Source organism: Choloepus didactylus, chromosome 5 (assembly GCF_015220235.1).
Source record: "Choloepus didactylus isolate mChoDid1 chromosome 5, mChoDid1.pri, whole genome shotgun sequence".
Lineage (NCBI taxonomy): Eukaryota > Metazoa > Chordata > Mammalia > Pilosa > Megalonychidae > Choloepus > Choloepus didactylus.
Window position 1 is genome coordinate 45,170,693 of NC_051311.1, and position 24,215 is coordinate 45,194,907.

Sequence of the window (24,215 nt, forward strand, 5' to 3'; positions counted from 1 at the left end):
CAGGTGCTTAAGGAATTTTGGACAAAGGTGAATGAAATATAAAAGCAAATCAAGATTGTACACTGTGGATGATTGTAGGGTATGTGAATATATTTCAGTAAAACTGAAACAAGAAAAAGGCAAATCAAGAGTCTCACAGTTCGCTGACTTGAACAAATTCTGAACACAGTGTAACTTAGATAATTCAGTACAATTGCTTTCAAAGAAAAGTATTAGAAACCTCTAGAAAAATACATGTTCATTTTTGCTTTAGGGATTTAAATTTTTATTTTTATAATTTTTTTTCTTGAGGAAAAAGCTTGTATTTTCACTTAATTATGTTAGGTTTGTTGTTAATATATTTCCTAATTAGAGGAAGTAAAATTATAGAATTATTATGCAATATTTTAGGTATCTAGTAGAAAGGACATGAAAAGTGTGCAATTACATTGTGTTTATTCACTCAGAATCAACTTTCTGAAAGTTCCAACCACAAACTTTTGTGTTGTCTCATATTTGATTCTCTCTACCACTTGTTTCTTCCTCTATAAAAAATTGTACAGAAGTCCCTGCACATAGAATCGTGTCACTATATCAGGATTTTGTATTTTCACATTCTCCCTCTTCTCTAGTAGGCAGTGGGGACTCACCATTTGTATCAAGAGACTATTTACTTTCTTGTTTTAATAATTTAAAGTTCTCATAGTTGCATTTTATTTAATATGTGTACTGTATTTGGAAAAAAATAAGTTGGACCTCAGGCTTTGTATTAGCTGATGTGTTTTGTTCATGGCTGATTTTAGATTGGTTAAGGTTAAGATTAGTTTGTCATGTATACGCTATGGATAGTATGCAAATTAATTATGATATGAACTTACCACAGTAATTTCAGTAACCTGCAGTGAGGGTCTGCTTAATAATCTGTGCATGTAAAATTATTTTCTGTTTTTCTTGGAAATATTACTTCCTTCAAAGGTGCTCCCCCACATGAAGTCAGTCATATCTTGGTTGAAGCAATCTTCATCTCCCATGCATTATTTCCATTTTATTTATTTAAATAAGCAGTCTCATGCAGTGCTAACACACACATAGGGGTTTAGAAATAATCTGTTTTCCCAGTTTATCTCCTCCTTTATTTAAAAAAAAATGATTTAGTGTAATTTCCAGTTGAAAATTTTACCTTAGATATTATTTTATATTTTTTAAAAAAGGAAGTCATTTATATACAGAATTTCAAAGCAAACCAGGAATTGTTCTGTTTTCTATAAATATTTAGCTTCTACTCTGTGTTCCATTTTGTGTAAGGCCCTCTGAGGATCACTTAAGAAACATGCTATCTCTGTTCTTGAGGAGCTTGCCTTCTCTTTCTCTTTCTCTCTCTTTCTCTCTCTTTCTCTTTTACTTGCTTTCTCTTTTTCCATGAATTCTTAAAGGCATATTTTCTTTTACATTTTAACCTTCTTAAAATTGGGATGCATTTTATAAAGGACAGCACCTTGTAATTGTTGTCAACCAGGTGGCAGTCATGACCTTGTGTGAAAAATCATTCCAGTAAGCTCTATCTTCGATTTGATAAAATTCAGTATTACTTTAAAAAAAAAAAAAAAACATCAAATACCATACTCAAATAATTTGGAAAACAATCTAAAAGGTTGGAAGAAGGAAAAAAATGTTTAAATTTAATAATGAGGAAAACTTAAGACAAACACCGTCCTTTTAAATGATAAAATATCCACCCAAATTTCCCTGTATCCCTGAGGTTCTTTTAATTTTCTCATATAATTCCTGCTTCTTAGAAGGTACATAGGCGGCCTGTTAATCTGCTGGAAGTTCAGTGATTGTTGATGGATTGCTAAGAATCTTCCTCTTAATCTTTCTTGATTTACTGCTTTTCCAAATCAAAAGCTACTGACCTTTTGTGATTTGCGTTAGGTGGAGTCATAAATAGGAGAGCAACACAGGCATGGAAGAAATAAAAATGACTGAAAAAAATAAAATTAAAAAATAATTTTAAAAAATCTTAAATAATTAAAAGGGGGAAAAAAAGAAAAATCATTGGCATGGAAGGGGCAGCCTAGGGTTTACATATAGAGACTTTGGGGTGAAAAAGTATCACTTTAGGTTTTAATTTTGCTACTTACTGACAAGATTTCAGGCGAGTTATTTTTTCTCAAGCCTCACTTTTTTCTTCTGTGAAATGAAAAAAAAAAAATAAGATTTACTCTATAGTTAGTAGGTATTAAATGAATAGTGGATATAAAATACTGTGAGCACTATTTGTTCTGTTTTTGTTTTGTGTTTTTTTTTTCTTTTTAAATGCAATTTTATTGAATGTATCCATATACTATATAATCCATCCAAAGTATACATTCAGTGGCTGACAGTATCATCATATAGTTGTGCATTCATTGCCACAATATCTTTTTATATTTTAATCAATGAATATTTATTGAGAATCTTCTCTGTGCCAGGCAGTATGACAAAAATTCATGTCCCCATTGAACTTTCCTGGGGGGGGGGTGTATCTCAATAAGCATTAAGCATAGTAAGCATTTAGTAAATGTTACCTTATTGTATAATAAGTTATTGTACAATTGTATAACTTATGTAACAGTGTAAAATAGCACCTTATTATTCTCTTTGGGCTGACAATACCTGCGGAGATGGTAATTCTAATTATCTCCTCACATATCCCTACCTTATGGCACCTGCCTCATCAGTATTCAGAGGAAAACTGCCAAGAGTTACAGATGGCAGCTTGCTGTGTTGGCACTTATTATTCAGATGCTAATGGAATAAATTCATTGGCTTTTCTACTTGGGAGCAGATTTAACCCGTCTTCTGTAGATTTCATTCATTGTTTTATTCAGAAGTTCTTTTTAGCTTGTTTGAGAAGTCTTATAATTTTAGAAGTTCTAGTTGCTGAATCATAATGTTGAAGAACATGATTTAAAAATGATGGTAAAAATGATTTCATTTTAATTTTAGTATTTCAAGTCAAAAGAAGACATTTATTAATCTAGAACCCCTTGGCATAGGTGTGAGCATTAAGGCCAGTTACAACCGTATGAAAATGGAGATTTAAAAAACAATGATCAATTATTTGAGTGTTTTAAAATCTCTAGCTGAAAATAATGGGGAGAGGAAGCTGGTGATCATTATTTAAAATGGCCTAAAATATATTTTACAATGTGGCCTAAATCTCAAGGTTTTTCTACTGCATTACCTCTTTTTAACTCGCGCTCATCCAGTTTGCCCTGTACTTTGCCTCTCTCCACCCTTTTCCCTTTCCACAGTATTGGCCACATTGTTGCTTTCTTTTTGTTGCTGTTGTTTTTTCGTATTGTTTTTTGTTTGACTCTTTGCATATGATGTTTTTTTTTTTGCCTGAAATAGCCTATCTCCTCCACCTGGAGCACTTGTACTCACTCTTCAAAAGTCTGCTAGCATAACTCTTTGTTATCCCTTCCACCATTTCCCTAGGAAGATTTATGGTTTCCATTTCTGTGTGATCTCATTGCACTTGGCACATTGGGTGTGTTTTATTTGATCTCTTCTTGGTTATACTAACTTGGGATCATTTGTTTCTTTGTTCTTGATTCTGTCCAAACATTAATGAACATTTAATATCATCAGCCTTTTCAGGACCTCATTATCAGGTAATAATGGCTTTTAACTATCTATAAACTTTTCTGTTAGAAAAGTAGGCAATATGATCATTCTCTGGTAATACCTGTTATCTTTCATCCTGACATCTTAATTCCACAAACTTTGTATATATTAACCTCATTATAACACACAGATATTCACAATTGGTGTCTAATGATAGCAAGGATAGCTTAAATAATCGTTTTCATTGCATCTGTGATGCCATTGATTGTAAGATGTGCCATTTTCTCTCTGACAGTGCTAAGATTGCATCAGTACTAAAATGTACTCTGAATACATCCTAAAATGCATTTTAGAGATGTTAAAGTATGAAAAAAAAATGTTCATTTTTAAATCATTAAAATATGGTAATGATACATCTTCTTTTAAGAAAGATTTTAAAACTGCCCCAGGGGACAGAATGAAGCATTTGGTTTCCATTTGCTTTGCTTTCCTTTGTTTATCTTTTGGTTGATGTACAAAAAGATTAGTTGGGAAAGACTTAGAATGATGATTCGGTTTGTGTTTGGGTTGATTTGATTTTGTTTGTGTGGTTTATGATGGTTTGGTTTATATTTAATTTGGGGGTAACTATCTTAGTAGTGCAGTATTAGTGACTTTGTGTGAGGTCTTAGGCTAAATTTTGAGGATAATATGGATGAGTAAAATGTTCTCTATATGCCTAAAGTTTATAAATTATTAAATGAGAAAGTTATAACTATCAGAAACAATAAAATACTATGGGTTACAGATGAGAATGATTGCTGGGAAAGAGAGAGAGGGTTAGGGTAAGAGGGAGCTTTAAAAGATAAGTGAATCTTTGCCAGGTGCAGAAAACTACATTTGCTGAGTGTTTATTTTGTGCCAGGCACAATAATAAGCTCTGTGTGTTATCTGATTGAGTCTCCTGCTATTATAGTCCATACTTTGCAGGCTCAGAGATGTCAAAACCATTTCTTAAATATCTCAAGGTCACACAGCTAATAAGCAGCCAAGCTGGGATTTGAAACTAGGTCTGTCTGATCATGTTCTTAATCAGTGTCTAGTAATGCCACCAGTATTTTCAGTCAGGATTTTTTGCTCTGTTTATTTGCCTAGAAGATACTTCTTCACTCAGTCTTTAGATAAATTTCTACTTTTTTTGCATTTCAGGTGGTTTCATTATTATTCTGGGAATATTATTGGTGTGTGTTATGAGACAGGGAATTGATAAATCTTTATCTTCAGTTTTCTTGTATGTAGGAAATCACTCCATTGGCCCTGTGAACTACTAATACTTTGATATACTGAGGTGCTCATAATTTCAGTGCAATTGTTAAAATTCTTTATAAAAAGTTTTGTAAACAAATAGCTAAATGACTTTGTGAATAGATGAATATGAAGATTGCTTTCTTTTAATTGTATGTTGCTGGCATTGCTAATTTTTATCTTTGAGTTTGTTTCATATTAGATAATATAGAGCTGTTTCATTGTGCAAGATATGGCATGGCCCCATCCATGGACTTTTGAGTCATTTCCATTTTTTTCTATTAAAAACAAAACCAAACTTGAATATCGTTGGTTAAAAATATTTTCTTACATATTAATGGACCTGGATCTGATTAAGGGCTACTAAGGTGTTATATGCCAGAGTGCTTACCTGTGGCCTACTGCAAATAATCTATTGGTGGCAAGCTCTGCCTATTAACAGTGGAAGTTCCTCTTAATTTCTCTGAAAATCTACAGTGCTCATGGTTGCCTACCATGGATTTAGTAAGATTTCCTCCAGTGTGGGTTTGACTTTTGATACGATGGAAAGTACTTTGATCACATGGTAGTGTTGCTGTTGAAAATGCTTAATAAACTCTAGAACTCCAGGTAAATTGTTTTCTCTTCAAACTCTGTAGGTCTCAGAGAACCTCTATTGTTTGAATATGTTCCAAGTTAGCTTAAATTTTTATTGATTTTTATTATAAATGTGGGTATGACTTAGTAGTAATCCTGTTTAAGAAGTCCTAAAAAAAAAAAAAAAAAAGGAAGTCTTTATACAATCTTTATCCATAGTAATGTTATGTGTAAGCTTTGAAGTCCACTCATACCCAGAACAATTCTCACCACAGACAGCCAAGCCCACATAGAAAGCACAGATAAGGCATTAAAAAGAGAGGATGTGGGCATGTTGTGCCTCTTTGACCCTTTCCACTGCTGGCCAGTGAAAGGAATTCTGGGCTTTCTGAGGTGATTAGAAAGGGTTTGAAGTCCCAGGGGTAGCCTAAAGATAAAAGTTAGGCCCTCTGTTCTAGACACATGTGCCAAACTTAGGGATTCTGCCATTAGAAAATGTTTTGAACAGAGTTTTCAAGTGTGAGGACTATTGTGAGTCTACCTGTCAACATGTCAAAACCAATGTGATGGGCTATAATTTTTTTAGTACTTTATGATGTGAACCCTTAGGATTATGACATTACGTCTATAGTTTTCTAGGTAGTGATTGATTTTCTTGACTGACAGGAAACATAGTTTATTGTGCCCATGTCAGCAGGACAAGGGACGATTTGCAGAGCAGTTTTAAACTCTTGTCAGCAACTCCAGAGGTGTCAGTGTGCCAAGATGAAGAATTCAGCTTCATTCATTTGGGTTATAGTGAAAATGTATTTATCGGGAACAATAATATGGTTAACTTTTGCTATGAGTAAAGACAAAGTATTTCTTGATATAGCCTTTTATTATATCAAGAAAGACTCAAAGCTTTGATCTGCCTTTTCTGTTCCACATACTTCTTACACAGTAGAAGCTTACCAGTTGAGAAATACGAAGTATTCTTTCTCTCAGTTAACATGCATTTCTAGTATATGTGGGTTCTTGTGGGAATTTATCAGGGCATTTTGTTTTTAGTGGCATAGATTGTATAATATTAGGATTATCAAACTTGACCCATGATCATATGGATATTTTACAATTGCATCAGGGAGGTAATATTCTTGGATGGAAATCATTTTGAACATTTCAGAATCTGTTTATAAACAATAACCATGTAAGTGCCCAGGTTTCTAGGGCTCAACAGTATAATTCATGGATTTTTTTCTTACCTAGATAGGTAGTAAATATGTATTTAGCTTGAAAAGGCTTAATCTAGTCTTAAAGAAAATACTTTGTGACTTTTTAATTATTTAGTTGCACTTCTTTGGACCATCTGCAAGATCACTTTATATAGGATGGCCAAGGAAAGTCTATGGTAATTAACACTTGAGCAGAGAGCTGAAGGATGTGCAGGAAAGAAAATGAGGTGCCTACTCACTGTATGACTGCAGCAAGTGCAAAGGCCTCAATGTGGGATTGTGCTTGGTGTGTTTGAGGAAAAACAAGGAGGGCCAGTATTGCTATAGCAAGGTGAGGGAGAGAGTGGAAGGGGTTGGGTAGTAGACATAAAATAAGGAGAGAAAGAGCAGCCAGATCATGTAGGGCATTGTAGGTGATTGATTAGGAATTTGACTTTTACTGTGAGAAGGATAGCCAAATGGAGGGTTTTGAACAGAAATGCCTCAATCTGATTATTTTGGAACAATCGTCCTGACTGCTGAATATAGGGGAGGCACGAGTGGAAGCAGGAAGGACAGTTAAAGGGCCATATGATAAAAACTAGAGAAGAAAATGATCATTTGGAGCAGGATATTAGTGGTAGATGTGGTACTGTGGTGGGTAAGACTGGAAGTAGCAGGTTTGGATGGAGAGAGGGTAATCAGGAATTTTAATTTTGGACATATTAAGTTTGAGATGTCTGATATCCAAGTTCAGTTGTTGAATAGGCATTTAGATAAATGGGTGTGGAGTTTAGGACAGCCCCAGTTGGCATACAGGAGCCACCATTATAGACAGTATTTGAAGACTGGAGAGAAGTACTTAGGGAATGGGTATGGATTGAGAAAAAAGATCAACAGTTGCTGCCCAGCTCCTACTTATGCAAGTTGGGAATGCCCACCATTCTTTCAACAAATATTTATTGAGCACGTCCTGTGCAGATGAGGAATAACCAGCAAAGGAGATGGAGAAGAAGGGCCAGTCTGGAGGGGAGTACTTTCCAAGAAGGCAAGGGTATGAACATGATTTAATAAGTAAGTGATGATCCACTCTCATTTTACTGGGATATGTTGGGCAAGATGAAAACTGAAAATTAACCATGGAATTTTATAATAGGAGGTCACTGGCTCTGACAAGAGTTACTTCCATGATGTGGAGGGATGAAAACCTCACTGAAGTGAGTTTTGCCAAAGAGTGAAACAGAGATATGGGGGATGGGCTGGAAGCTGAAGATAATGTAGGGTGGAGAGACTGTATAATTTATTGTCCAAACCAGGATACTTTGTGAGCAGGAAGAGGACACCATTTATTTTATACTGAGGCAACTGAGGTAAATTGTGTATCACTCTGGTGGGGACCAAGAGAGATTTCTCAGAAGTGCCTATTTATTTGTATTCTTTGTTACTTCTCTGAAGCAATATTTTGTATATGATTTACCAGTTCTGTTTACTCTATCGGTAATCCAGTTATTTGAATAGGTTTTGGTATGGACTGTTTGTTCAAAGCTTTTTAGTAATTGTTTTGTCCACATGCAGTTTATTTCCTTAAAGAATGAATTGAGCTCGCAGTTTTGATTTCCCTGTGTACACTTAAAAAAAACAATCTGCTCTTAAATATATGTGCAATATGAAAATGAAACTCTGATGCCTTAGAGTTCTCATTGTTTAATTGGAATATGTTTTTAGGGAGGAGAGATTCATAACAATTGTCTTTGCTCCTCTGACAAAATAGCTGTTATGTATATTGACCGGCATGTGTTTTGGCTAATAGTGATTTTATCTAGGTTCCAGTATTTTTTTTTTTTTAAAGAGAGCATAACTCTGATCAATTGTTGAAGTTCAGTGATTTTTTTCTATTGTAAGTTGTGGTTTTATTTTAATGTATTTTCATTTAGAGTACCAGTCTTCAATCTTTTTTTTATTTCATACCATATAAGTAAAAAAAAAAGCAGTCTGTATGTATTTATATAAATTTACCTGCAGTTTATTACCGTGTGACTATATACAAAATATTTGCAAAAGAGCAGTTAAAAAGAGTGATATAAAAATAAAATCAACAATATTTTAAAATATATTGCTAATTATGGTGGTTTATAGTATCATTAGCTAATATCTCAAGGCAAGTGACGGTTAGTCACAAGGTTTTTACAATCACAAGGGCATAAGTTAAAGGCTATATAATCATTTTCAGAGATCAAGGCAGCTGGATTACAATTCAGGTTTCAGGTATTTCCCTCTGTCTACTCTAATATTCCAGAAAATAAAAAGGAATAGCTATATAATGATTCAGTAATCATAATCAGTCCTTAAATCCTAACAGAGTACCATGTTCATCATATTCCAAGGGTATTTACTGTCAACATGATTTATGATTATTGATGTTGACCTTGATCACCTGGCTGAAGTAGTGTTAAGATTCTTTACTGTAAAACTATGTAACCAAGAAGTTAGGATTTAAGTAATGATTATGATTACTGAATCACTATAGATATTTCTTTTTACTTTCTAGTGTGTTAGTATAGCCAGAAGGAAATCCCTGACATTGCTGAACTGTAATCCAGTTGCCTTGATCTTTGATAATGATTGTATAACTCTGTAGCCTTTATCTTGTGAGTTTGTGATAGTAAAAACTTTGTGACTGACACCCTCTTTATCCAGTTTTTTTATCCAGTTTTTTCAGCCTTAGAGTCATAATCACAAAGGCAACCCCCTAATGCTAATGAAGGAACTTGAGTCAGCTCAGAACTAACCATTGTTCTTGTAATGGTTAAGTTAGTTCTAGCATAGCTCCATTCCTTTACATTGTAGCAGCTTATACTTGTTATTGAAATGTAACAACTCCCCTTGTTACATAAAATCTTGAACTCTTTAGACAATAAGCCATCTGATCTGTTTCCCACCTAGCAATGAACTCTATCATGTATTAGCTGTTAGGCATTGGCTGTTATGCACATCTGGCAGAGAACCCACCCCTTTTGTCCAGTACCAATTATGCTTACCCTCCTTTAGGGTGGAGTTATTTGGGATTTATTTGGAATTCTTGTGAATGTGACATTTGTCTCTTCTCCCTTCTATTAATGTATTCAGTAATTTATTTATATCAGTATTTACTCATGGACATTTATTTTAAGTTTTGGATTATAATCCAGCACTATTATTTTGTTGCTTGTTCTAACTTTGGCCATTGGGAGCTCTTTCAATTGGTTACTGTGCCCCTTGACATACTCCTATCAATGTGGGATATTTTTTTGCATGTCTTTCCGTTCGGTGCTATATGATGCTTCAGGCTCATCTGCCCCATTTCTAGAATCAGCTATTTCTCCAGGGTGTGTGTGTGTGTGTGTGTGTGTGTGTGTGTGTGTGTGTGTGTTAATGTAGTAGAGGAGAGAATACTACAGATAATAAAAAGAGAGGTGGAGTGCCCCTCCCATCTTTCTTAACATTTGAACATCCTGTTAACTAATCCTTAACTTTCTGAGAGCCTCTTTCCTTTTTAGTTCAAGTCTGAATGATTTGACTTCTCTTCTTTTCAGGTCATGATTTTGACCTTTTGTACTTAATTCAGGATTTCCTTGCAATTGGAACACTTTAATTTGGGTACATTGGTGAGCAGGATTTTTTGTCATATTATTCGGTAATTTCTTTGAGAAAGCAATTCAGGGAACAACTTGAAGATTGGGACCAGTGTATATTTTCTTTGTTCTTTAGAGTTGAGTACATCATACATTTTTACAGATAATGAAAAAATCCTATTTTAACCTCTATCTTCTCTAAATTGAAATATGATAAAGGATATTGTCCATTATGCTTGAAATCCTGCCATCTCACTGTTTGAATGAGATGGCATTAGGATACTTAATTAAAAATTTGTAGTCATATGATATAATGGACAAGTACTTCATAGTCTTTTTGCATAAATCTTTTTGCATATCATAGGAACAACATCACCCTCACATATTTCACTTGAAATAAGACTAGTAATTTCCTTACTTCTGTGGTCCATGATTCTCTCTCTCTAAATTCCTGGACATGTAGAGGCAGAAGCATTATCCAGAGATTTCCGTTATATTATGTTCATGACTCAACCAGAGATTGTAGAGCTCTAATGTGATGGAATGTCTGCATTGAGATTTTCCCATATGCTATTTAGACAATAGGTGATTCTTGATGTACCACAGATGAGTAGTCACCAGAGCTTTGGGTATAAAGTAAATGCCATACTGACTTCATCCAAGTATGATTCAACAGGAGGCCTAGACTGAAACAAAATTACATTAGAAAAGAAAAGATTGATTTAGAGGGGTAGTAATGTGGATAATCCTTTCCTCTCTTACCCTATTGCTTTTTTTTTTTTAATTTAATAAATTTTATTTTGAAATAAATTCAATCTTACAGGAAGACTTGCAAAAACAGTACAAACCCCATACATAGAACTCCATCATACCCCGACTCCCGTCCCCTGATACCGGATCCACCACCTTTAACATCCTGTCACACCACCATTTCTTTCTTTCCCTCCCTCTCTCCCTCCCTATCTATTATCCGTCATCTAGTGCTCTGTCCTCTGAACATATGAGAGCAAGCTGCACTTATCTTTGAACAAACAATATAATTCACATATACCTTTCCAATGGACAAGAAACATTCTTTTATGCAATCTCATTAAGTGCAGGTAAGAAGTTCAAGAAATTCAACATTGATACAAAGCTTACATTCTTTATTTCCTTTTTTGTGTGTATGTGTCCCATCTGTGTCCCTTGGAGCCTCCTCTCCTCCATCCTCAGATCCCATCCAGGATCATCCTTGGCATTTAATTGTCATCTATTTAGACTTTTTTTTTTTTTTTTTCAATTGTGGAAACATATATATAGCCTAAATCTTCCTATTCCATCCCCTCCCTAGCATTCCATTAGTGGGATTAATCACATTTACAATGTTGCAATGCTATCACCTTCCCACCATCCATTTCTAGAATTTTCCCTTTACCCCAAACAGAAACCCTATTCTCATTTCTTAACTCCCCATTGCCCCTTCCCCCACTTCTCAGAACCCCTACTCTACTTTTCATCTCTATAGTCATATTCTCTGGTACTTTCTTTGTGTTTACCGTGGGGCTTAAATTTAATGTCTTAAATCTGTAACAATCTTGTTTTTCTTTGATACCAACTTAACTTCAATATGACACATAAACTATGTTCCTATACTCCATCATTCCCCCACCTTTATGTAGTTCTTGTCAAAAATTACATATTTTACATTGAGTCCAAAACCACTGATTTATCATTACAGTTTATGTATTTTAGATCCTGTGGGAAGTAAATAGTGGAGTTACAAATCAAAAATACAGTAGTGTTGGTATTTATATTTACCATGTGATCTTTACTGGAAATCTTTATTTCTTCATGTAGTTTCAGTCAGTTGTTTAGTGTTGCTTCCTTTCAGCCTGCTAGACTCCCTTTGGCATTTCTTATAGTACTGATTACTGGTGATGAAGTCCCTCAGCTTTTGATTATCTGGGGTTTTTATCTCCACCTCATTTTTATCCTCCAGGTGTTTGTGGATTCTTCAAGTCTCTGATGGTTATTGACTTCTATTTGTATTCCATTGTGGTCAGAGATGTGCTTTGAACAAATTAATTTTTTTTTTTTTAATTTATCGAGGCTTGTTTTTATGTCCCAGCATACGGTCCATTCTGGAGAAAGATCTGTGATCACTAGAGAAGAATGTGTGTCCCGGTGACCTGGGATGTAATATTCTATATATGTCTGTTAAAATCCTCAATATCTCTCTCTCCTTTCTTTGTTTCTCTGTCAGTAGGGCTCCTTTTAGTATCTGAAGTAGGGCAGGTTTTTTATTAGCAAAATCTCTCAGCATTTGTTTGTGAAAAATTTAAGCTCTCCCTCAAATTTGAAGGAGAGTTTTGCTGGATAAAGTATTCTTGGTTGGAAATTTTTCTCTCACAGAATTTTAAATATGTCATGCCACTGCCTTCTCACCTCCATGGTGGCCGCTAAGTAGTCACTACTTAGTCTTATGTTGTTTCCTTTGTATGTGGTGAATTGCTTTTCTCTTGCTGCTTTCAGAACTTGCTCCTTCTCTTCAGTATTTTCGAGTCTGATCAGAATGTGTCTTGGAGTGGATTTATTTGGATTTATTCTATTTGGAGTTCGCTGGGCATTTATGCTTTGTGTATTTATATTGTGTAGAAGGTTTGGGAAGTTTTCCCCAACAGTTTCTTTGAATACTCTTTCTAGACCTTTACCCTTCTCTTCCCCTTCTGGGACACCAGTGAGTCTTAAATTTGGACGTTTTATTTTATCTATCATATCTCTGAGATCCGTTTCGATTTTTTTGAATTTTTTCCCCATTCTTTCTTTTGTTTTTTCATTTTCTGTTCTGTGGTCCTCGAGGAGACTGAGTTGTTCAACTTCCTCTAATCTTGTATTATGAGTATCCAGAGTCTTTTTAATTTGGCTTACAGTTTCTTTAATTTCCATAAGATCTTCTGTTTTTTTTTGTTTACTCTTGCAATTTCTTCTTTATCCTCTTCTAGGGTCTTCTTTATGTCTTTTATATCCTGTGCCATGCTCTTCTTCATGACCTTTATATCCTGTGCCATGCTCTTGTTGCCTGTCTGTAGTTCTTTGATTAATTGTGCCAAGTACTGTGTGTCTTCTGATCTTTTGCTTTGGGTGTTTAGGTTTGGGTTCTCCATATCGTCTGGTTTTATCATAAGCTTTAAGATTTTCTGTTGTTTTTGGCCTCTTGGCATTTGCTTTACTTGATCTCTAATATGTCGGAACTGCAGCTTGGTGGTGTACACTTTCTCTATCTAACCAGCGGATGGTGTCCATGAGTCACCTATTCCCCTCAAGTCAGTTCTCCCCAGCTTTGTCTTTGTGATGTGTGGGGATCTGACTCTTGTGGGGTCCAATTGGTGCACTTAATTTGGGTGTGTTGTCGGTGCTGTGTGCCCTGAATGGGGGGTGTGTGTCTGAGCGGTTAGGGAGGAAGGGCAGCTTTAATAATCAAATCTCCCAGGTGTTTCCGGAGATTTAAGGCTGTTCTCTGCCACAGACCCACAAGTCCTTGATATTGGCATAGGTTCCCTGGGATTTCCAGTGGTTCCGCCTTCCCTGCTGTGCTCTTCCAGGACCTCTGCTGAGGGAGGGCCGCTCCATGTCACAAGTGTGCGCCGGCCTCCAGGGAAGCCCTGGGACGCCGGGCCATGCAGGGGCGTTCCCAGCCCACTTCCAAGATGGTTGAATGGGGCGCGTTGACTTCCCCCTTTCCGCACTGCATTGCCCTCCTGGCTCCGGGACAATTATCCGTGGGTGTATTAAAGGCCACTGTCCACGGCTGATATTGTGGCATGTAAGTGGTGCTGCAGGAAAGCCTCCCTGTCACACTGGGCTTCCCGGTGCGACTCTGGGCTGCAGGCCCGGCCCCAGGCAGGAGCGTCCCCCACCCGCCGGGGAGATGGCTGCAAGTAGTGCGGTCCTTTCTCGCTTTGGCTCCCCTTTGCTTCCCTGGGCCTGAGACTGTCAGCAGCAGGTGTTGGAAGGGATATCCTCCACACCAGACACCGAAGCATTAACCCAGGCCGCTCCCGCCGTGCTTCACTGTGCGGCTCTCCCCGTCATATCTGCAGCTGCTCCCAGGCTTTTTTTTTTTTTTTTTTTTTTAAAAGAACTAGTCCATCTCCAAATGCCAACCCACTGTTTCCCCACACCGCAGCATGGCTGAGGGACTTTCAGCCAACTCACTCGTTTCAGAATGCAGATTCCTGGTTTCACCAAATGCATGGTCCCTGTAGATTTAGCAGACCTTGTCTGGCTGGTGCTACTCTGGAACTGGTGTTCTGGGTCACTTTCTGGTTTTTATCTAGTATTTTTCACGGAGGTGTTTTTTTGTCCTGTCTCACCTAGCCACCATCTTAGGTTCTCTGCCACCCTATTGCTTTTTGAATCACGAAAATACTGACCTCCCATATCAAAGAATCAGTAAGGCTAACCAGTGTCAGTAATTCATTTAAACATGACATGTTGTTGAATGCATCAACCTAAAAATAACAAATTAAGCTGCAAAGCCATAAAGGTATTTATTTGGGGTTAATTTGGATAATTTATTTCGGAAGCACAGATTCAGGTAACAATCTAAATGGCATTGCCAGGGAATGTCAGCCCATCTTGGCATTTCCAGGCAAAGATTTTTAAAGGAAAAGAAGATGAGACAAATTGTTTTTGGTTGGAGGATATTTGAGGTACTCTTAATTGTCCTTCAGGTTAGATAGTTAACTGAGTTCTTTATCTTGGGTTGTCTGGATGTCCTTAGGGTTTTGAGGATTATTGTTGCTTGAGGCTTTGCATACTTGGGTAGTTTGTGATATCTGGTTGAGGTATCTCCAGAATGACCTCCCAACCCGATAGAAATTTTTGTTTTATTTCTTTTAACATATGTCTCTTTCGGCAGTGTCAAAGACAAAAGGACCATTTTATTCAAATTCTTAGCTTTTTACCATTAATGTCTTATGAGCACTTAATGTGCCAGGTTCTGAATTTCTTATACTGATGTTCCATCTACATTGAATGAATGAGTTATGTTAATATTTTCCTTCCTGCACTTTACTGCCTACTTTCCCTTAGAGTTATCTCCTGATTTCCACCTAGCTCATCTTTATTTTAATCCAACCTGGACCATGATCATTGCATTAGTTAAAATTAGGTTTTCTCTATAGAATAGGAAAATACCCCCTTCTGGAGCGGGTAACACCTTACTACATTGGAAGTTCATGGAGTCATCAGGTATCCAGACTCCTTCAGTCTGTTTTCCTTATTCTTATGAGCCAAGATGGCTGCTAGAATTTCAGTCAATGAATCTGTGAATCCTTGCTGCAGGTGCCGGGATGGAGGAAGGAAAGAAGAAATTACTGCCTTCATTTCAACAAGACTTCCTAGAAATACCATAAAGCTTCTCACATCTCCTTGGCCAGAACTTAGTCTTATGATCACTTATGGAACTTATCAACTTACTCTTATGCAAGAGAGTCTTGACAGTAATATACCCAGGAAAACAAACAAACAAGCAAACAAAAAACAAAGCAAAAAAAAAAAAAAATCCCTTGGATTATGTTATAAGAGGAGAAAGAATATAAGGAAGCATTCATTCATTCTAATGCTACTTAAATAAGTATCGTCAGTTTTCCTTGCCTCTTGACAAGTTGCCTTGCCAATTCCCAAACCAATTTTGACAACCATCCTACTTGTTTACTCCTCTTAAGCCTACTCCTACTTCTTCTTCCCAGAATTTCTGGGCAAAGTCCTAAAATTACAGACACATTTGATGCTTATATACCTGTTAGCTAACTTCAAGTGGACTCCTATTTCTTGAATTGTGGATGTCAGCTCCTGTAACCATTTCTTCAAGCAGCTGCTCATTTGTTTTTGTTTACTTTCTTATAAATTAATCACTCATACTCTTAATTTTTTTATGTTTGTATTTTAATTTTTATATTTTGTATCTGTGATGTCATGTGCCTGTCTCAGTTTTTATCAATAGAATGTACATCTCATGGGAAAGACTTTTTTCTTGTTCCCTACTGTCTAGAGCACTACTTGAAATTACTTTGTGCTCCATAAATATCTATTAAATGAATAAGTGGATAATTTCCTGTCTTTCTCTTCTCTCCCCCTGTTTAGAGTATAAGATTGCTTCTATATTTAAAATGCTTTCCTTTGACTCTGCTGCCATATTTTTAAAATTTATTTCTCACATTTCACTTTTTATTTTTTTAAAGTAGAGACATCTATACCTCTTTCTTAATTTCCTCACAGTTTACTAAGTCTTTGGTCTCTTTGCTATCTTGAATCTCCCTCTGAATTTTCAGATTTCTTTGAGATTTTTACTCCCTTCATTGACATTTTCTCATTGTTTAGTCTCCTTGACTTTTCCATCATCTGTGCTGTTGTCTGGGAAATACCCTCTTAGTCCTTTTACCATTCTGGCTTTTCCTTCTGCATTTCCTTTGACTTTTTCTTACTCCATAATGGTAAGCCTTTGTTCTTTATTCTTTTCTCGAAGTATTTCCTTTCTTTGGAATATCTCAGCTGCTATTCTACTCTTTTACCTTTATCTATTCCCTCTAAGGATGATTCCAAAATACACATAAATTGCTTTTATTACTCATTCTTGCATCATTCTTAAATACTTTCTGGATATCTCAACTTAAATTGTGATGTTAGTATTAATGTCTTAGGTTCCAGTCATTATTAGGGCATTGCTTCTTAAACTTTTCATCTCTCTGTGTCTCTTTTTTTTTTTTTTTAAATCAGGTTAAAAAATCTACATTTCACGAAGATTTATAGTATGCTCCCAGACCTTATTGACTTCCTAGTCTTTGAACTTCTGCTGTACTCATTTATCTGTATACCTGGCACTCTTCACTTGTCATATATTGTTGAATAAATTGTCTTTATCCTAAACATTTTATCTCTCAGATAGCTTGGAGTCTTATTCCTCTTTCTACTCCCAGTGCCTGGTATATAATTAGCACTTAAAAATGTTTGCTGTGGACGATGGCAACCAATTTTTTTCATTATATTGTTCCATCCTTTTCTAGCAGTGATATTGCTTAGGAAACAATTTTTCTTATCACCACAAGCGATTATTTTCCTTAAAGAAAAGGAGAGTGTTTGGACTAAGCCAAATGGCAGATTTTTCAACGGCCTGATTGCATTTTGCATTATGTATATCATAAAAGGCTTAGAGTGATTGTTGGAGAAATAACTTTTCTCCATCTTTTGTGTTTTGTTTGTCATCTAAAAACCTGGGACAAAAGAACCATGAGAAGAACTAGTAGGATTTTGTGAACCACATATGAAATTTTGCATTGGAAAGTTCAAGAAGACATGGGGGGGGGGCGGTGCACCTGGGCTGAGGGAGTTGGGGGGTATGAATGAGAAAGAATGTGAAAATATACACCTACCCAAACTCACACAACTTTGTAAATAATGTCAGGATGATAAAAGACAAGCCAGACAGAAGAGTAGTTGTATCAAAGTGATGAATATATCCATAAAGATGAGCATTGGTATCAAGAACATTTCTGTTAAAAAACAAGAGAAACAATTCCCCATTCTTACCCTTTAATTATTTTTATGTTAAGTTCCTCAGCAATATAGTAATGTCATAGACCTTGAATAAAGTAGATCCAGTTCATCTAGGGTGTCTTTTAAAATTAAGGCATGAGAAATTAGCTGTAGTGAAATTTGTAGCGTGTATTGAAATTTGGGACTAGAAATATATGATTCCATATCAAAATAAGGGGAACAAAAGACTGTTCACTTATTTTATTTTCCCCTTTTTTTTTTTTTTTTTTTCAATTTCTTTAGGGAATTTGAAGTACTGCCTTTTGATTCTGAACCAGCCTTTGGACGACTGTTTTCGTCATCTTTGGAGCAAAGGTAATCTTAATTAATGTTTATATTATTTCTACTCTCTGGACCCCCAGGATTAATTATAGTTTAACATCAGTCACCCTACTGTATTTCAGAACTACTATGTGGATATTAATCCTCATTACTCAACAAGTATTTGTTCGAATGTAAATATTTCTGGCACTGGTGACAGCAAAAAGCATCAATATGCCTCACTTGTCACAACATTCAGGGTTACCAGATTTGCAAAATTGAAAAAGAAGACGTGTTCACCAGTATATTAGAATGTCTAGGGATACTGAAGAATATAGCTAAAAATGGGACAATTCACAGAATTAATACACCTGAAAGGTTCTATTTAAGAAACAGGTTTTATTATTTATTTATTTACATTAGTCATTAAGCTTAGAGGATTGTTAACTCTAGATTAGAAAATAATATTAAATATAATTTGTTGTGTTGAACCTTTGTTCTTTTTGCATGAAATCCTGAGATATCAGGCCACTTATTATTATTAATAATAATTTTAATTTTTCTCAAAGGGATACTTTGCTAAGGTATCAGTGTCAACTTTAGGTAAAACCAGATAGGTAAAAGAACTTGACTTTTGATGTATTAATGCATAATCCTTTCATTCCTGATCCTTTCTTACAGGAAACTCTTTAGTACTCTCAACATTAAGGTTATGTGTCATAGACTCAAACCTGTGTTGTTAATAAGCTCACTCTCATCCAGGGACATCTCTGGACAGAGTTAATTGTGATACTAGAGGGAATAAATAATAGATGATTTCTGTATAAAAAATGTTTCTTGTTCAATGTGATTACTGTGGAAACTCTTGTTATTGTAAAATTAGCCATCTCTAAGTTAACCAACTTAAAATTTTATGTTATTATTGTACTAAGGTTGCCTTCAATGATTGAAATTATTTAGCATTTAACTTTTCTTTCATGTTACTTACTACTTACTTGTACTTAGGTAGTTCTCCATGTGATAATGTGTTTCATGTTTCTCTCCTTTATTAAACTGTAAGTTTCAAAAGGCCAGAAACTGTTGTTGTTTTATTACTGTATCTCTGGTGCCTAGTGCAGTGTCTTGCACATATTTGGCTTAGTAATTACTCTGAATGAAGAGTGAATTTAATAGAGTTCATATTGCCAGTAAATACCAAATAAATGAATTAGGCACATCTTTTATGTATGTAGCTAATGTAGCTTTTTGAAAGTTATTTTTAAAGCTATTTTATTCACATTTTTTAAATTACATGGTTTGGAGTGTGAGTGACCATGTTTTATTGCCAAAATTAGAAGGAGAGAAAACAATCATTTATATGAATTATTGGAAAGTTTGCCTAATAAAAGCTACATTTTTAAGTTTTACATTTTGGAATGTTAAAGATGATATGTTGCACATGCTTGTAGTATCCCCTTTTGTATTGCTATTCTTCCAAGTAATATTGTTGATTTTAAATAAATGGGAGAGGTCTAGAAAGGCAGTATTGTGGCTTGGGATATCAGCAAGCCCTTGGTTCATATATCTGACATTTTCTGTAACTTCTGTTTTGTGATAGGGAGATTTGTGAAGAGCAGAGATCAAGGGATAAAAGCTAGGCTGTTAAACTGCGAAGAAATTTTAAGGATGTTGCATAGTATATAAGTTTCATGAAATTCGCAATTTAACCTGTGCTTGTAGGACTTCTGTTAAGTAGGTATTTCCTATTTAATTCCTAAGAGGGGAAAGACTAATGTGAAGGTTTATCTCTTAGTTTCTTCCTGCAATCTTTATTTGACAATAGGTTGTAAAATTCAGTTTTAATGCCTGAACAAGAAACTCAAGGGAGATTTAAATTATAGAAGTTTTAATGTAATTTCCCTTTTATACCTTATACCAAGTTTAGGTGATTTTCTTGGTTATAAGTTAATAGGTATATCTCTACCTATTCCAGCATTTTGTATATTTGATTTAATCTGGGAGTGTAAAGTAAGTAGCTGCATAGGTAGGTATATGAATAGAAATATAGATAAATTGTCATCGGTATTTTCTATCTAACTTTTCTGTAACTACCAGGAGTTATTGGGTGGATATTTGTGAATGGATAGTTTGTGAATGGATATCACCCTTAGATTTCATATTCCAGTAATTTTTTTTTCTCAGCCTCAAATAATGTGATAAATGAAAAAATGTATTTGAAGGGCTCTGCTTATTTCTTGTTATGTATAGGTCAGTTATTCTCAACTTTGGGGCACCATGCTATGAGAGACTTCAAAAAATTGTAGTAGAGATCTCTGAGCCACATAAAATTTAAACACACACAGCAACTAATAATACATAATAGACATGTGTTTCACTGGGATAAAGTTATATAGATCGACAGTATATCAGGTTTCTAGGAGTTTGGCTTCTTCTTAAAATGTCATATTCAGCCTGAGTTTGTTGTCTTTTCCGGTCTTTTCCGTATGATTTACAGAGCAATGGTGAGCATGTCAATTACCTGATGATTAGATTATCAGATTATGTTAATTTCATATGATTATCTCCAGTGTGAGACTTTTCTCTAAAAAGGAATTGTTTTCTTTCACATGACTTCTTTTTCAGTTCTCTGGCAACCAACCTTAGGTCATAGTATACTCTGCTGCCCATACCCTGGTTCATTTGGGTTGAGGCTGAAGTTATAAAATTTTTGACACATCAGTGGTGTTTTGTAGGTCAAGGAGGCACAATGCCATTATTTTGAGATTGTGGCATTCATAAATTGAAATATAAACAAGGTCTTTGGTTTTATTACATTAGTGCTTTCCCTTCTGTTCCCTTTGTGATTGACTAATGTGTGTAGTCCAGGGTCCTAATCAGTTGTTTATGTATGAGATATTTGCTGAGCCCCTTTTGTGTGTCAGGCATTGTGCTAGATGCTGGGGATGTAATTGTGAGTTCTCAATTATGACTATAATGAGGTAAGCAGATGTAGTCTGTTCCTGTTAAAGGTAGGTCAGAGCTTCTGGGATTCCATAAGCCTTAGAATTAATTTGCTTTATCCCTGTTTCTTAGTAGCTAAAGTTATTGTTTTACATGGTGAACTGACTCTTTGTTCATACTGTATGCTTTTCTTTTCCTCCCTCTCCCCCCATCCCCTTCTTTCCTGGAAATAAAGCACATTGCTTCAATAGTAGTTTTGTTGTAACAAACCTTTCCTTCATAAACTATACATTCCAGGACTCTATGTAAACTTCTATTTACTGTATTAGTTAAACTAGAACTTAAACTAGAAAAACCTCAGCAAATTTCATATTATGTAAAGTGTTTAAAATATTTTTATTTTGATGTCCTTTCCCATTCCCATTTCTCTATTCAGTAGGACCCCCTTCTCTCACTTCTGGTGTTCAGTGTGTTTTTTGTTGTTAAAATAGAGACACTTGATACCTGCCATTTTTATGTTTAGATTGGTTGAATTGATTGGTATGCTTCAGAATCCTTTGTTATCAATCATTCTTTTACTCCATATATATCTATTTGTGAATTAAGTGCATTATATTATTTAGAAAAAGTTCAAGGTAAAGACTTTTTGTCGTTGAGTTGAAAAGTTTTTTTTTTTTTTTTTCCTTTATTAGGGAAGTTATGGATTTATAGAACAATCATGCATAAAAACAGGATTCCCATACACCACTGTTTGGTTTGCTAATGTTGCCATTATACAAAATACCAGAAATGGATTGGCATTTTTGGGGAAGAGGGGGTTATTAGGTCACAAATTTACAGTTCTAAGGCCATAAAAGTGTCCAAACTGAGGCTTCAACACAAGGATACCTTCTCTGAAGAATGGCTGATGGTGTCTAGAACACTTCTTTTGGCTGGAAGGGCACATGGGTGGTGTCTGCTGGTCCTTTGCTCCCGGGTTCTGGTTTCAAAATGGCTTTCTCCAAAATGTCTCTGGGCTTCTGTCTGTCTTAGCTTCTCTCTCTCAGTGCCTGTGCATCCTTGCTTGTTCTCCCAGGACATTTCTCTGTAAATGTCTGAAGGTCCTCTCTTAGCTTCTCCAAGGCAAACTCTGGACTTCATCTCTTAGCCTGGCATCTCCAAATGTCGTTCTGTCTGCATCACCAAGCATTTCCAGGCATCTGGGTCTGTGTTGGCTCTTAGCTTCTCCCAGGAACAAACTCTGAATTGCATATCTTAGCTTCTCTCCAAAATGTCTCTCTTAGCTTCTCTGAGCTCCTTCTGTTAGTGAGCTCTCTTAATGGACTCCAGTGTTATAATTAAGACCCATCCTGAATGGATGGGGTCCACACCTCCATGGAAATGATTTGATCAAAATGTCTCACCTACAGTTGGATGGGCCACATCTCCATAAAAACAGCCTAGTCAAATGTCCCACCCTAATCAAAAGACTAATAAGTCTGCCCCCACAAAACTGCATTAAAGAACATGGCTTTTGAGAGGGACATAGTAGATTCAAACCAGCACAACCACCCTATTATGAACATCTTGTATTGGTGTGGCGCATTTGTTAAAATTGATAGCACATTTTTATAATTGTACTATTAACTGTAGTCCATGGTTTAACTTAGGGTTCACTGTGTAGTGTAGTTCCATGCATTTTTTTTTAAATTTTTATTCTGTTACCATTTATACATTTCCGTTTCAGTCACATTAATGTATGTATTTCAGTGATGTTAATTATGTTCACAATGGTAAACACATTTTTTAACAGCCAAATAACTGAAATCACCTTAGGGCTATTCTAAAAGCTGACCCTGAAGTCCTGTTCCATCATTTTTTAAGTGTGTTTCTAATATAGTTTTTTCTTCTGGCCTTATCTCCCATTGCAACCCCTTCCTATGTATTTAATGTATTTCTCAGGAAGCCATAAAATTGCCATATGATCCGGCAATCTCAGTAGTAGGTATATATACTTGGAAGAACTGAAAGCAGGAACATGAATAGACATGTGCACACTGATGTTTGTGGTGGTGTTGTTCATGATTCCCAAAGGATGGAGGTGGCCCAAGTGTCCATTGACTGATGAGCGGATGGGCAAGCTGTTATTTATACATGCAATGGAATATTGTGCAAATGTAGGAAGGAATGAAGTTGTGATCTGTGCAATGGTCCGGATGGACCACAAGGACAAAGTAAGTCAGAAACAAAAGGACAAATATTGTATGTTCTCTTGAATATGAACTTGCTATAATGAGCAAACTCTGGTAGTTAAATTCAAGAGTATAGGTTATCAAGAGGTAGAAAGAGGGTAGAGATTGGGCAATTGATGCTTAAGCAGTACGAAACGTTTAATAAGGTTAATTGTAAAGGTTTGGAAATGGATAGCATGATACTGTGTGATGGTAGCACAATATCACAATAGTGGAAAACAAAACTGAGTGAGTGTGGTTGAAAGAGAAAGGCTAGGGTTGTGTACATCATCAGAAGGAAAGCTAGAGGATAAAAACTGGGACTGTATAACTTAGCGAAACCTAGCGTGGATGATGACAATGGTTTATTGTACAAATATAAGAACGTTCTTATGAGCTAGAAAGAAATATAAGAAAAATATAAGAAAGTTCTTATGAACTAGTTCTTAGAACTAGAACAAATGTACGTTACCATTACAAGGTATTAATTATGGGGTAGCAGATGGGAAAAATACAATTAATGGAGACTTAGGTCTATAGAAACATTGCAATAGTCTTTCACTAATTGTACCAAAGGCAATATACCAAAGCTAAATGTCAAAAATAGGGGATATAAGGGGTTTGGGATTTTTTTTTTCTCGGAATAATGAGACTGTTCTCATTGACTGTGGTGGTGAATGTATAACTGGGATTATACCAAGAGCCGTTGATTGTACACTTAGGATGGATTTGTGTTGTGTGAGTAAAGAATAAAAATGCAGTATATTTTTAAAAAAAGTTCCATTGGAATGTATCCTCTTTGCCCATTAAGGTATGTACCATAAGAGAGTACATCTTTTAAACTTCTTTATACATCTTTTATACAGAACATGTGTAATTCTGTATATAATTATGCTATTGAGTAGTACCCTTGTATACGGGCATTTTTTATTATAATTATTCTAAGGTTAGTCTGTTTCTGTAATTTCTTTATG

At 35.6% G+C, this 24,215-nt stretch overlaps 1 protein-coding gene across 2 annotated transcripts in view; it reads left to right on the forward strand.

Moving 5' to 3' along the window:
* The window catches only part of TPK1 (thiamin pyrophosphokinase 1), a 254,862-nt gene that overhangs the window by 30,628 nt on the left and 200,019 nt on the right, over positions 1 to 24,215 (forward strand). For both annotated transcript variants that reach the window (XM_037835935.1, XM_037835936.1), the window contains exon 3: positions 18,074 to 18,145. In XM_037835935.1, coding sequence (XP_037691863.1) covers positions 18,074 to 18,145 — 72 coding nt within the window. The remainder of the gene's footprint in view (positions 1 to 18,073; positions 18,146 to 24,215) is intronic.